The sequence below is a fragment of the Ascaphus truei genome, chromosome 2, assembly GCF_040206685.1.
Source record: "Ascaphus truei isolate aAscTru1 chromosome 2, aAscTru1.hap1, whole genome shotgun sequence".
Lineage (NCBI taxonomy): Eukaryota > Metazoa > Chordata > Amphibia > Anura > Ascaphidae > Ascaphus > Ascaphus truei.
The window spans coordinates 473,084,838-473,100,829 of record NC_134484.1 but is presented as its reverse complement, the minus strand read 5'-3'; the positions used below and the strand labels follow the sequence as shown (position 1 = coordinate 473,100,829).

Genomic DNA, 15,992 nt, shown 5'->3' with positions numbered 1-15,992 from the left:
GTGTGTGTGTATGAGAGAGAGAGTGGTGTGTGTGTGTGTGTGTGTGTGTGTGTGTGTGTGTGTGTGTGTGTGTGTGTGTGTGTGTGTGTGTGTGTGTGTGTGTGTGAACGTGTAGGACACCAGAGGTAGTCATCCCCCCAATCAGTCAGTCATCCCCCCACCTCACCCACTCAGTCAGTCATCCCCCCACCCCACCCAGTCAGTCAGTCATCACCCCACCCTGTCAGTCAGTCATCCCCCCACCCCACCCAGTCAGTCATACCCCCACCCAGTCAGTAAGTCATACCCCCCCCCCACCCAGTCAGTCAGTCATACCCCCCACCCAGTCAGTCAGTCCCCCCCCCCACCCAGTCAGTCACTCCCCCCCCAGTCAGTCACTCCCCCCCCAACCAGTCACTCCCACCCAGTCAGTCAAAAGTCAGTCATCCCACCCCCCTGCCCCCTGCCCAGTCACCCCACCCAGTCAGACAGTCAGTAATCCCCACCCAGTCAGACAGTCAGTAATCCCCACCCAGTCACAGTCAGTAATCCCCACCCAGTCAGACACCCCGTCACCCCATCACCCCATCACCCCACCCAGTCACCCCATCCAATCACACAATCCCCACACCCAGTCACCCCATCCCCACACCGTCACCCCATCCCCACACCGTCACCCCATCCCCACACCCAGTCACCCCATCCCCACACCCAGTCACCCCATCCCCCCACAGTCACCCTCTCTCCGTCTCTCACCCTCTCTCCGTCTCTCACCCTCTGTCTCTCGGTTTCTCCCTCTCTCGGTTTCTCCCTCACTCCCTCTCTCCGTCTCTCTCTCACCCTCTCTCCGTCTCTCTCTCACCCTCTCTCCATCTCTCTCTCACCCTCTCTCCGTCTCTCTCTCACCCTCTCTCCGTCTCTCTCACCCTCTCTCCGTCTCTCTCTCACCCTCTCCCCGTCTCTCTCACCCTCTCTCCGTCTCTCTCACCCTCTCTCCGTCTCTCTCACCCTCTCTCTCCGTCTCTCTCACCCTCTCTCTCCGTCTCTCTCACCCTCTCTCTCCGTCTCTCTCACCCTCTCTCTCCGTCTGTCTCACCCTCTCTCTCCGTCTGTCTCACCCTCTCTCTGTCTCACCCTCTCTCTGTCTCACCCTCTCTCTGTCTCACCCTCTCTCTGTCTCACAATCTGGATCTGGATATTTTATTTACCCAGTATATCTTAACTGCCCTATACTACACCGAAATAACCTATACTGCTTTCTTCCAGATCTGACTCAAGCTTCACACGGAAGACATCGGAACCCCCCCTAACCCAGAAGACAGGTAGGGAACACCTCCCCTCCAATGTATAACATTGCGGAAATGAGGTACCTGGACATTGAGGGTCTGCGGATCAGGTAAGATCCCAGGTGGGATTGCTGCTTTAAATATTGTGAAGCAGGGGCATCCAGGCACTAGTTAAGGGGTGCAGGAAACTAGTCATTCACATCTGGCTTTTTTTTCTAGATTCGACATTTATACACACACACACACACACACACACACACATACACACACACGGACTAATTGTAGTATAATGTAATACAATAAATAAACTTATGTCAAAAACTAATGTTCTTACTAGGAATTGATTACATTTATTTCATTTATGGGTTTTTTAAAATGCGGGGCTGGGGGCGGGGTTGGGGGCGGGACTAGAGACGGGGTTGGGGCGGGACTAGGTGGCGAGTAGATTTTTTGGTTCGGCGAGTAGATTTTTGGGTGATTTGTCAAGCACTGTATATATATATATATATATATATATATATATATATATATATATATATATATACCAATGTATTCAGTATATTAGATTCAAAAATATATAAAGTGATAAATATATATAATCAAGTGAAATAAAGTGCACAATATAATAATCACATACCACCAATACGTGAAAATAATAAAATAGACAAACAGACTTCACTCAACCCTTAAAACAGACTGTTTCAAAAGTATTTCTCCAAACCCCAGGGGAGCGATGATGAAGGCCATTTAAAGAAAAACATTACATAGTGCAATAATGCTAAACACAGTGAAAGTGAAATTATTAAAGGGAGCTCCAAAATTCCTACTCACAATTGAGTAGAAGTATAGAAGCAGTAATCCAAGCAGTGGCAATGATGTCCCTGGATGGTGTGTGGTAGTACAGTAGGATCAGCAATAATAAGAAAATGAGTAATGGGCAGGGTAAGTTTATGGTGTGGTAATAAAACAAGGAATAAATGCTGCACACCACAATATAATAAAGAGATTGATACAGTTAACGGTGCTCCCTTCAATGTACGATCGGCAGCGGCCACTTTTTTGCACATAACAAAGACCTATTAGGTCGACACGTTGTGTATGCTTAAATAAATGTTCACTTTTTTTAAATCCTTGTGCCTCATCTCCTATTTTCCTTGTGTGGCTTTGTGGTAAGTCGCAATCTCACCGCTCTACTGCTCGCGCTGTCATTCACGTCCACATCCGTTTTGTTCCTCTGGAGTCACTTTCGGCCACATGAATTCACCCGCTGGAGCCGTCAGGGGATGCCTCTCTGAGTCCTTCCGCAAGCCACGCTCTATGCGTTTTTGAGGATGCGCAAATGACGGCATCCTCCTGAAAATTGTGGACCTTCCTTAAAATGTTCCACACTTTCACTGTGTTTAGCATTATTGCACTATGTAATGTTTTTCTTTACATGGCCTTCATCATCGCTCCGCTGGGGTTTGGAGAAATGTAAGAGGGTATAGAAGAAGGTAGAGCCTTAAAGGAGAATGTTATTAGTAATGCAGAGTTTTTTTTTTTTTTTTGGTACTTAAATTTTTTAGTCAGTTTAGACAGGAAAGGACAATACAAAATTAGCTTGAGTACAGATTACAGAATGTATACATCAAATACAGTGGTTCACTGGAACCTATACAAATAGAATGCTTATAGCATGTATCTGAGGTACTTCCTTTCTTATTGGTTAGTAAGTTCAAAAACGTAAGTTTTATCCACCCATCTGTATACATGACCTGATTTCTCCTAATCAAATGAAATCAACTTGGTGTAGTGGTGGGTCTAGATCCTAAAGTATTAAGAGGGAGGAAGACATGGGCAGCAGAAAAAGAAAAGAAGAAGATGGGGGGAGGGAAAAGAGGGGGGGAGGGGAAGGGTGGTAGGCTGGCCCATGGGTCCTCCCCAGTGCTGCGTCTCAAGCTCGTCCGGGCCTCATAGTTATCCATGGGTCCCAGGTCCTGTAGAAACGTTCAGTGGACTGATATAAAAATGCCGTCATTTTTTCCATTTCCATAACCTCACTAATTCTCCTTCCAACTGCACGTTTGGAGGGAGGGGCCAATTTCTTCCAGGAGGCCGCAATAGTGCATCTGGCTCCCGTGAGAATAAAAGATATTAGTCTTCTCATCGGAGGGTCTATATCTGCCACCGGTTTAGCTAATAATAAGACCAGTGGATCTATAGGGATCTGGAGTTCTGTGATCTCCTCAATGATAGATTGAATCATTTTCCAATAATTCTGGACAACCGGACATGTCCACCATATGTGGGCCATGTCTCCCTTTTGTCCACATCCCCTCCAACAGAGGTCAGACACCAGAGGGAATATCTGTTTAAGGTGTGCTGGGGTGAGGTACCAATAATACATGATTTTGTAAATGTTTTCTTTGATTGTAGTGCATATGGACGTTTTTGATGCAAACTGCCATATGTCCTCCCAATCGTCTTTGTAAATTTCAATATTGAGATCATTCGGCCCATCTCATCATATAATCATGGTCTGCGGAGTCCGCTTTTGACTCTAGGCTCCCGTAGATCTTTGTTATTAGGCATTTTTGGTAGATGCCTTTGCTACTTAGCACCTCGAACTCTAACATAGAGGGGAACTCCAACCTTAGGGATAATTTTTGAAGAAAATGCCTAATTTGGAGTTACTTAAATAAATTTAGATCTGGTATCTCATATTTAGCTCGAAGCTCCTGAAAGCTCAATAGTTTACCGTTATTTAACAGGTCAGCAATTACCCTGATACCCCTTGCTTTCAATTGATTGAATTGATTAGAATCGCAACCTGGGGGGAACTCCGGGTTGTCAAACAGTGGAGTAAGCTGTGAGACGGGGGATAGCAAGCCGAATTTATTTTTGTTTTGTGTCCAAATCTCCCACGTATGTCTCATCGCTTCGAGTTCTATTTTCTTTGACTGTATCTCTTCTCTCACCAGCCCACAAACCTATTGGCAGAGAAGGCGTTTTCGCATAGTACGTTTCAATAGACAACCAGCAAGTCTGGGTCGGGTCGGTGTTCCAAACCACCACTTGCCTTAACTGGGCTGTTTGGTAGTCCTTGAGAACATTCGGAACACCCATCCCCCCCTCTCCCCTCCTCGAGGTTATCATGACCGTTCTGGCCACCCTGGGTCTTTTGCCTTGCCATATAAAGTGGAAAATTTTGTTTTGCAGGTTTTTCAATTCAGGCACTGGAATGCGGACCAGGAGGGTCTGGAAATAGTATAGGAGCCTCAGGAGGACATTCATTTTTACTGATATCATTCTGCCAATCCAGGATATCTGGTGTCCTTCCCATTTGACCAGGTCCTTTTTAATATTTTCAAATAGAGGGGGATAGTTTTTCTGATATAGGGAGTGGTAGAATCTGGTCATGTTAATTCCCAGATACTTGACATGCGTGGGACACCACTTATAATAAAAATGTAGGTTTAATAATTTCAGTTCTTGGTCTCACAAGGTCAGATTTAATGCTTCGGATTTATCGGAATTAATTTTATACCCTGAGATTACTCCAAAGTCAGAGAGTGCCTGTTGGAGATTGGGTAGTGAGGTTTGGTGGTTCTCCAAGGTTAATATTATATCATCTGCGAATAGTGAGATTTTGTCATTTGACTTCCCTATTGTTAAGTAATGCAGAGGTTTAATGGGAAGCCACTGTAAGGACCTCAGGAGAAGTACAGCAGAGACAGACCAAAAAGAAAGGGATATTATTCAAACCACAGTGTATTTTTTTGTTTTGTTTTTATGAAAGTAATAAATTAAGTATAGAGTTGGGATGAGGGAAGGCCAGAGAGGTTAAAGTTGCAATAGTGGAGATATGAGGGTATGCATGAGCATTTTAGAAAAGGGCAGATTGTGGAAACATTGCGGAGGGAATAATGGCAATATTTACAACAGCCTGAATGTGAGAAGGGAAGGGAGGAGTCATATATTACACCAAGGCTGCATTTTTGGCAAATTAGGATTAATAATCATTTTTATGTGTCATTTTTTGACTGAGACAATATGGAGCAATTGGGGCTGGTTTAGGTGCCTATGTAGACTTCTCCAACCTATCTTTACATTATAGATTTGTCTGGATGGGTTGATATCATGTACACTTAGATAATCAGTACAGTAATAAATAATTATATAATGTGTATCAAAATGAATTTAGTATGAGAGCTGCCAGAAAGAAATGTCAAGTCTCTAGGACCACAACCAGTCATTGGGGGACCACTGGATGTCCAGGACCACAATTTTAAGGCCTTCAGTATAGATTGAAGAGAACATATTGTTAATTTAGTAGCAATAAAGTAAATTATGCAGAGTATTTTGGAATGGTAATTTGTTTTCAGTCATTTATTTACAGATTTGAAAACATTTGAGTTCTGTCTTTTTTGTTTCCTTCTGTTAGAGAACTGCCTGAATGAGGGGCAAAACTGGAGCTCTGATATGTCCAGAAGCGGGTTAACTCCTAGCAGCCTAGAAGTGCCAACAAAACATGATTCCTGCCACATGTTGGATACGTGCCAAGAACCAGTGCCCAATGATGGTGAATTTACCGGCCGTGTACAGCACATAGTACAAACTGAGTCTAAGTATGGGTCAAGCAGAAGATATGAGAGAGATGGCCAGCTTTTTGTCTGTTGTGAGTGTGGTAAAGGCTTCTCATTAGATATGGAATTTCTCACCCACGTTTGTGCCCACACTAGGGAGAAACCCTTTACCTGTTCAGACTGTGGAAAAAGCTTTTCACTGAAGGGGAATCTCCTTTCACATCAGAGTATTCACACAGGAGACAAACCTTTTAATTGTACAGAGTGTGGGAAACGGTTCCGTATTAAGAGGTGCCTTCTCGATCACCAGAGGATTCATACAGGGGTGAAACCATTCACATGCACAGAGTGCGGAAAAAGCTTTTCACAGAAGAGCAACCTCCTCACACATGAGAGGATTCACACAGGGGAGAAACCGTTCAAATGTACAGAGTGTGGAAAAAGCTTTTCACATAAGAGCAACCTCCTCACACATGAGAAGATTCACATAGGGGAGAAATCGTTCACATGTACAGAGTATGGGAAACAATTCAGTATTACGAGCAAACTGCTTTATCACCAGAAGATTCATACAGGGGTGAAACCATTCACATGTACAGAGTGCGGAAAAAGCTTTTCACATAAGGGCAACCTCATCGCACATGAGAGGATTCATACAGGGGTGAAACCGTTCACATGTACAGTGTGTGGAAAAAACTTTTCACTGAAGAGTAGTCTCCTTTCACACCAGAGTATTCACACAGCGGACAAACCTTTTAATTGTACAGAGTGTGGAAAAAGCTTTTCATGGAAGAGCAACCTCCTCACACATGTGAGGATTCACACAGGGGAGAAACCGTTCACATGTACAGAGTGTGGAAAAAGCTTTTCACAAAAGAGCAACCTCCTCACACATGAGAAGATTCACATAGGGGAGAAATCGTTCACATGTACAGAGTATGGGAAACAATTCAGTATTACGAGCAAACTGCTTTATCACCAGAAGATTCATACAGGGAAGAAACCTTTCACATGCACAGAGTGTGGAAAAAGCTTTTCAAGGAAAAGCCACTTCCTCATACATGAGAGGATTCACACAGGGGAGAAACCGTTCACATGTACAGAGTGTGGAAAAAGCTGTTCACAAAAGAGCAACCTCCTCACACATGAGAAGATTCACATAGGGGAGAAATCGTTCACATGTACAGAGTATGGGAAACAATTCAGTATTACGAGCAAACTGCTTTATCACCAGAAGATTCATACAGGGAAGAAACCTTTCACATGCACAGAGTGTGGAAAAAGCTTTTCAAGGAAAAGCCACTTCCTCATACATGAGAGGATTCACACAGGGGAGAAACCGTTCACATGTACAGAGTGTGGAAAAAACTTTTCACTGAAGAGGCGTCTCCTTTCACACCAGAGTATTCACACAGCAGACAAACCTTTTAATTGTACAGAGTGTGAGAAACAGTTCAGTACTAAGAGGCACCTTCGCGATCACCAGAGGATTCATACAGGGGTGAAACCATTCACATGTACAGAGTGCGGAAAAAGCTTTTCACATAAGAGCAACCTCCTCGCACATGAGAGGATTCATACAGGGGTGAAACCGTTCACATGTACAGTGTGTGGAAAAAACTTTTCACTGAAGAGTAGTCTCCTTTCACACCAGAGTATTCACACAGCGGACAAACCTTTTAATTGTACAGAGTGTGGAAAAAGCTTTTCATGGAAGAGCAACCTCCTCACACATGTGAGGATTCACACAGGGGAGAAACCGTTCACATGTACAGAGTGTGGAAAAAGCTTTTCACAAAAGAGCAACCTCCTCACACATGAGAAGATTCACATAGGGGAGAAATCGTTCACATGTACAGAGTATGGGAAACAATTCAGTATTACGAGCAAACTGCTTTATCACCAGAAGATTCATACAGGGAAGAAACCTTTCACATGCACAGAGTGTGGAAAAAGCTTTTCAAGGAAAAGCCACTTCCTCATACATGAGAGGATTCACACAGGGGAGAAACCGTTCACATGTACAGAGTGTGGAAAAAACTTTTCACTGAAGAGGCGTCTCCTTTCACACCAGAGTATTCACACAGCAGACAAACCTTTTAATTGTACAGAGTGTGAGAAACAGTTCAGTACTAAGAGGCACCTTCGCGATCACCAGAGGATTCATACAGGGGTGAAACCATTCACATGTACAGAGTGCGGAAAAAGCTTTTCACATAAGAGCAACCTCCTCGCACATGAGAGGATTCATACAGGGGTGAAACCGTTCACATGTACAGTGTGTGGAAAAAACTTTTCACTGAAGAGTAGTCTCCTTTCACACCAGAGTATTCACACAGCAGACAAACCTTTTAATTGTACAGAGTGTGGAAAAAGCTTTTCATGGAAGAGCAACCTCCTCACACATGTGAGGATTCACACAGGGGAGAAACCGTTCACATGTACAGAGTGCGGAAAAAGCTTTTCATGCAAGTGCAACCTCCTCACACATGAGAGGATTCATACAGGGGAAAAATCGTTCACATGTACAGAGTGTGGGAAACAATTCGGTATTAAGAATAATCTGCTTTATCACCAGAAGATTCACACAGACAAGAAACCTTTCACATGTACAGTGTGTAGAAAAAGCTTTTCATGGAAAAGCCACTTCCTCGCACATGAGAGGATTCACACAGGGAAGAAACCGTTCACATGTACAGTGTGCGCTAAAAGCTTTTCACTTGAGAGCAACCTCCTTGCACATGAGAGGATTCATTCAGGGAAGAAACCTTTCACATGTGCAAAGTGTGGAAAAAACTTTTCACTGAAGGGAAGTCTCCTTTCACACCAGAGTATTCACACAGCGGACAAACCTTTTAATTGTACAGAGTGTGGGAAACAGTTCAGTAGGAAGAGGTACCTTCTCAATCACCAGAGGATTCACACAGGGGAGAAACCTTTCACATGCAGAGAGTAAGGAAAAAGCTTTTCACAGAAGAGCAATCTCCTCACACATGAGAGGATTCACAAAGGGGAGAAACCGGTCTCATGTACAGAGTTTGGGAAACAATTCAGTATTAAGAACAATCTGCTTTATCACCAGAAGATTCACACAGGGAAGAAATCTTTCACATGTACAGAGTGTGGAAAAAGCTTTTCATGGAAAAGCAAGTTCCTCATACATGAGAGGATTCACACAGGGGAGAGACCGTTCACATGTACAGAGTGTGGCAAAAGCTTTTCACTGAAGGGGAATCTCCTTTCACACCAGAGTATTCACACAGGAGACAAACCTTTTTATTGTACAGAGTGTGGGAAACAGTTCAGTACTAAGAGGTGCCTTCTCGATCACAAGAGTATTCATACAGGGAAGAAACTATTCACATGTGCTGAGTGTGGGAAGCTGTTCACTACTAAGAGGTGCCTTCTCGATCACCAGAGGATTCATACAGGGGAGAACCTTTTAACATGTGCTGAGTGTGGGAAACAGTTGAGTAGTAAGAGGTGCCTTCTCGATCACCAGAGGATTCATACAGGGGAGAAACTTTTCACATGTGCTGAGTGTGGGAAACCGTTCAGCACTAAGAGGTACCTGCTCGATCACCAGAGGATTCATACAGGGGAGAAACCTTTCACATGCACAGAGTGTGGAAAAAGCTTTTCACAGAACAGCAACCTGCTCACACATAAGAGGATTCACACGGGGAGAAACCGTTCACATGTACAGAGTGGGAAACCATTCAGTATTATGAACAATCTCCTTTATCACCTGAAGATTCATACAGAGCAGAAACCTTTCACAGTGCGGGAAAAGCTTTTCTCATAATTGCAACTCGCTCACACATCAGAGGATTCATACAGGTACTAAATTTATACAGGTGATACATTTGCTTTTTCAGATTAGTGTTGGGCAACATACTGGTAGCATAGTAATGTCGTGCTAATAAAAGTGGTTGGTAACTCGATACATACCATTATTTATTACCATGATATTTATATATGCTGACTGTAGAGAGCTGAGTCGGGGTGTGTCTTTCAGAGAGAGGAGGGGGTGGGTCTCCAGAGAGAGTTGTGAATTAAGTTCTGGAATATAGAGAAAGGAGTGGGGGTAGCTCTAGCAGGGGATTGAGGACAGGTCTGGCACAGAGCGAGAATTGGGTGGGTCTTACAGAACAAAGTGGGGGCTTGTCTTGCAGAGAAGAGTTGGGGCGGGTCTGACAGAGAGAGGAGTGGGACTGAGTCTTGAAGAGAGAATATTTGGGGTAGGTCTGGCAGAGTACAAGGGGGGTGGATCAGGCAACAGGTGGATTGGGATGGGTCGTACAGATAGAGCAGTGTGCTGTCTGCTCGGCCAGAGAGAGGAGGATGAAGATCTGACAGCGAGGAGTAGGCCAGGTTTGGCAGAGAGAAGGGTGGTTGACAGTCTGGCAGAGAGGAGTGGTGGTGGGTCTGACAGAGAGAGAGCAAGAAGTAGGGGCAGGTCTGACCAAAGTTGGGGCAGGTGTGGAAATGAGAAAGTAGTAGGGGTGGGTATGGTAAAGAGAAGTGGGGGTGGGAGAGTCTAACAGAATTCTGGGGAATACAGATTCATATATCCAATTGAAAAGTGACCCTACAAATCAATTCTCTAATGAGTTACGAGAGCTACTCATAACATGAAAAGATATCTTAAAGGATCTTAAAGGAAAAATAATTTACATATCTATTAAAGGAGAAGCCGAAACTCACAATATTCTATTTCATACCTAAGATCCATAAAAATTTGACAAATCCTCCTGGAAGTACAATAATATCTGGTATAAACTCCCTAACCTCCAATCTGAGTAGTTTGATGTTTACCTACACAAATACGTTAAGTCCCAGAAATCATACTTAAAAGATGCTACTGGAGTATTAATTGCGTTGGATAATTACAAATGGGAGGAAGGAATGATACTAGCTACTGTACATGTGATGTGACATCTCTACACTTCCATAGGACATGAACAGGGGTGTAGAGCCATGAAACATGTATTATACTGTACAAAGATGTTGAAATAAGGAAATAGAATACGGGGAGCTCAAGAGAAAAGAATACAAATAAACAATGATCAGTGACAGTTTTGCACCAATTAAATCAAATGAAAAATAACTTACGGTGGTGGGAGTGTAATATTTTTTTATTTTTTTGCTGTACTCACCCGGCCATGTGTGAGACTAACTCACAAAGTAGGTTCTTTGTACACTGGAGTGTCTCCTTCCTTCAGCTATAGAGTTGTCCTGTTTATTCTCTTCTGTGTATAGTATATACACCTCAACTATAGAGTTGTCCTGTTATTTCTCTGTGTATAGTGTATTCACCAACACCCGGCGTCCTCATGATAGACCCAATAAGGGTGACAGATAGCCGCAGGGAAAGTATAAAAATGCAGTTTATTAATTTAAAATAAGAGTAACAAGTTACTCACATGTAAAAAGACACCTCTGGTACACGCAGTCGCTTCCAGACCCCTTTTCCTTGTGGGATTGTGGGCACAGAGCATGATAGAAATGGATTATAAATATCAATGCAAGATATGAAGACTTTCTTAAACAAATTAGTTCTTTTATATTTCTTTCCCTGGCTGAATTGGTAATCAACCATATATGTGTGTTGTTTTTTTTTTGAGAGATTAGATTTCACCTTTGTCAGCATTAGAATGTATGCAATGTTAAAATTAATTTGTTTATACAGTTTAATTGATCTTACAAAATAGGTGAAAAGTTCTAATATTCATTCTATTTTTATATTGTCTATGCATAGTCTTGATGAATTGCATGTTTTTTTGTGATTACAAATCATTTTGTTTTTATATCCTTATGTGGTCTGAGATGTCATGAATCATGCATATAGACATTCTTTGCTTTTGGGTCGGTTGTAGGCTTAATAGGATGCATGAGGGTTAAGGTGATTGATTTATCTAAATCACAAATCCAACCAGAGCCCTTTTTTTGCATATAAATGTTCTTGGGGTTGTTCTGACAAATATCTCCAATCATGTCATGTGCATGAGGCTATAATTCTTTAGCTTAATGATTTGTTTTTATACCTTTTTATTTGTTAGTGACAGACTATTGCAAATGAGACAGAACAGTATGCAACAAATGTATTCGCTTCTTATGTTATTGTGATTCTGTAACTATTTGCAATTTGTTTGTCTTGTAAAGTGTTTGTGATTGTTTGAAATTAACTGTGTGGACGTCAGAACCGGTGGCTGATTTGGTTTAGCTTGCTCTGACAGGGCGTGACCAATTCACTTCCGGGTTCGCGTTACACTTAAATACTCTGAGCTGAGGGTTACACACATAGGGACCTTGATAAAGCGCTTGCAGCGCGAAACATGTTGGGCTGTTTTTGCCTCGTTTTTATGGTCAATTAAACGTAATTTTGGAGTTACCTTCTCTACTTTGCCTTTGTTCGGGTGGTGCGACGCCAACTTTCTCTTACGAAGAGGGAAACTTTTTGGATCCACCAACTTAATACTCCGGTTCCCCTAGGACTCAATGTGGATATAGATTTGGGAGTGTTCCTTTCCTAATCAATTGTCAGCTAGGATTTGCGTCTTATCCGCAAGGGTAACAATATGGATACATCATCGAGTTCCACAGTCCATTCCCCAATGTTTTACTAGGCTGCTTCCAAGTATACTAATTTTGGACTCCGTGTATGACATTGAGTTTCCCTTTCTGTTTTTAAGCATGTACACTATACTATACAGTAGGTATATTGTATCAACTCATGAAATACCTATAATTGGTTTTCGGTAATTCATTTAATTAAGAATATCATGCTTAAACCAGAACACATTTAAATATGTTTACATCTTGGTTTCAAGATCTATTAGGCTTATTCTTTGCCTTCCAATACTTTTATTTGACTAGACATATTGGCTACTACTATCCACTGTGACATGTCAGTTTGTATTTGTTCATTTGATTGATTTGATCTCCGTTTCCATTTTTACATGTTTCTATGAAGAAATCAAGGAAAAATAAATAATGTATTCTACGTCTCCTATGCAACTGTCCATTTTTATTTTTGATTTAAAACAACTAGGTAGATTTAGATTAGTAAGCTATCAAGAGTTATAGTCATACTATAGGATTATTCATTTATTATAATGAGCATAATTGTTTATTTTATGGTGTTATCATTGCATATTTATAGACTATGGTCTTTTTAGTTAATCTCTTCCATTTATTATTTGATGTATTAAATGTAATATTTGTGTATAATATGATGTTTCACATTGGATTTTGAGCATATATTGTGTAAACATTTCAGTGCTCCTGCCCCCATACTTTGCATCCTATTCTCCGCTAGATCACAGTGCAAGATGGGAGGTTCTAATTAGATTAAGGGTATTTACAGCTTGTGGGTGGAGATGAATACTCCTGATGAAGTGGTTCTCGCAAAATGCGTAAAGTTTTGGAGCCTGTCGGTGATTGCAAAGGACGTGGAGAGAAACAACAGCAGTTCCCCCTTTCCTCTCAACAGCTGAAACCGAAAACCAGAAGTGACGGAAATGGACGTACGGACGCAACTGGTGCTCACAGAGCTGGTGGTGAGACTGCAGCCCACCCGGCTCCCGGGACTCCACTTTCGCATTACATGCCTGTTTTTATTCTCACTAATGTAAGTCATGAATTTGGAGTTTTTTTTGGTACAGTAAACAGTTCATTTTCTGTCTACACTATTGTTGTGTCTCTGTCTTCCTGAGCACATCGGAACCACCCACAACATCACCTACCTTGAACTACAGAGTGCCACATATTTTGATACTGTTTATTTACTTCTCCAGAATGTGAGTAGGACCATTGAAGGGCTTATCAATGTGACTTATGACTTGCTACCAACTGAACTGCTCTATTTAGTTCTCTTCTCATATGGTACAGTCCCCCGCTCGCCTTATTTTTGTAACGGTGCTCATCGCAAACAGGATGGGACCGCAGGGCTGAGGTGGGGATGTTATAGAACACTGACCAACAACCATGCAATCGTGTCCGGATTGCAGAGTCGTAGTCATGTAGCTGGGTCAGGGTAGGAGAGGTCAGAATAGTCGTGGTCTAGGATAGAAGTTGGATGGTCGTTGTGCCTAGCCGAGGTCCAGGCATCAGAGAAGGTAGAGGTCCAGGTACAAGCTGAGGTCAGAGGTAAACAAAGACAAGGCAGAATGCAAAGTAACAACAGGATTCTTGCGGGAAGCACACAAAATAAACACTGGATTTATGCTCAGCCAATTTGCCTCAGGGCTGGCTGAGCATATAAGGAGCAGGGAGCCAATGGGAAGGCTCCAGGCTGTGAGTCAGGCATAATTACAGGTAGGCTGTGTACTGATAGGCAGGGGTGGAGTGTATTACAGCTGTGGAGTAATTGGCAGCTCTAACCCCTCGAGTGCCCCTGGTATTGCGGCGCCGACGTAAAGTGGGAACAGTGATTTCCTCTGTTGCGTCATGGACCGTGAGGGCGGAGTCAAGCCTGGTCCTGGTAGGCGTACTGCGGCGCTTGCACGATGTGTCACCCAACGTGTCACGGGGCGGGACTGAGGTCCAATCCTCACCGTACCCCCACACTTCAGGGATGACCAGGTGTCCCAGGAATTGCTTGGAGGGAAACTTGTGGTGAAAGGCCCGAACGAGCCTTGGAGCATGGCGTTGGTCCATTGGAATCCACAAACGCTCCTCGAGACCGAAGCCCCTCCAATGGACCAGGTACTGCAGCTTCCCTCTGGTGATCCTGGAGTCCAGAATAGTCTGGACCACGAATTCCTGCTGACCTTCAACCAGGAGAGGCTCAGGAGGAGGCGTCGAAGCAGGGAACTGGGAATCCAGGATGAAGGACTTGAGGAGAGAGGTGTGGAAGACAGAAGGAATCCTCATGGAAGCTGGCAACCGTAGCCGGTAGGCCACCGGATTGACCTTCTCGATGACAGGAAATGGGCCAATAAATCGAGGTGCCAATTTTGCTGTAGGAACCTTCTGCCGGGCATACCTTTTGCCCTGAATTGTAGGTAGGTGCTTCACCGCGATGCCGGTCGGCCTGCTTCTGAATGGAGACTGCCTTTCTGAGATTCTCCTGAATCTTTCTCCATGACTCCTGAACATGCAGTATCCTTTTGTCCGCAGCTGGTACCATAGATCCAGGTCCTGCAGTAGGAAGAGCTGAGTGGTGGAAGCCGAAGTTAGAAAGGAATGGTGAGTCCTGAGTCGACTCATTATGCAAATTGTTATGAGAGAATTCGGCCCACGGCAAGGGATCTATCCAGTTGTCCTGGGTATCGGAAATGAAGCAGCGGATGAACTGTTCCAGTGATTGATTCATCCGTTCCGTCTGACCCTTAGTCCGAGGATGATAGCCGGAAGAAAAGTGAAGGGAGATCCCTTGTTGTTTGCAGAAGGCCCGCCACAACTTTTAGATAAATTGTGAACCTCGATCTGACTCAATGACTTGGGTGTCACGGGAGACCAGGTTTATCAACACATTTATACTGGGATCATATGATTGAGCAAAGCAAGGAGGTCAAATAAATTGTAATTTATTTCATGAAAAGACATACCCACAATGTTCCACAATTACAGTCAAAATACACTTACTGGGACGGGGGCAAACAAAATAATTTGTTTCCAGAACGAAATCTTGTAAAATAAAGTTGTAGGAGTAATTTCCCAGGAGCGGGAATTGCTCGCGAAATCCTTGGTCCGTTCTCAAATCTGCCGCTGCTGTAATGGCACTTGGAATCTTTATGAAACTTATGAAGCTTGATGAACCTTAAGATGAATCTGTTTCCTGATGGACTGCGGGAATTCTTATAGGGTTCAGAACCCTATACCTAACAAGAGCAGCCAATCTCTCTGTGGGAATAACTTTTCCCACCTATCCCGGAGTTGCCAATACTTCAGAAACCTGGCATGGGTGGCTTCCTATTCTGCTAAGGGCATGCCCCAACCTTGCGTGTACTGACTGATATGTGTGGTTGTTTTCAAGTGCTGGTTGGTTAAAGTGTGTGCAGTTAGAACCAGAAGGAAAGGGAAGTACTGGGTATACTAGCAGGGGTGGCTGTTTTTTGGGAGTGTGCAGTGGGTTAATCTTATTATTTTTTTTTCCAAAATTTTTTTATTAGGCATTGATATATTAATACAGTTTATACAGTCACATACATATCGT

The 15,992-nt window shown here is 43.2% G+C and overlaps 1 protein-coding gene across 1 annotated transcript in view; it reads left to right on the top strand.

The window, feature by feature from the left end:
* LOC142488326 (uncharacterized) overlaps nucleotides 1-12,537 on the top strand; it is a 188,686-nt gene extending 176,149 nt beyond the window's left edge. The window contains 2 exon segments of the mRNA XM_075588696.1: nucleotides 5,689-9,507; nucleotides 9,510-12,537. Coding sequence (XP_075444811.1) covers nucleotides 5,689-9,507; nucleotides 9,510-9,691 — 4,001 coding nt within the window. The 3' untranslated portion in view covers nucleotides 9,692-12,537.
* Nucleotides 12,538-15,992: the final 3,455 nt, after the last annotated feature.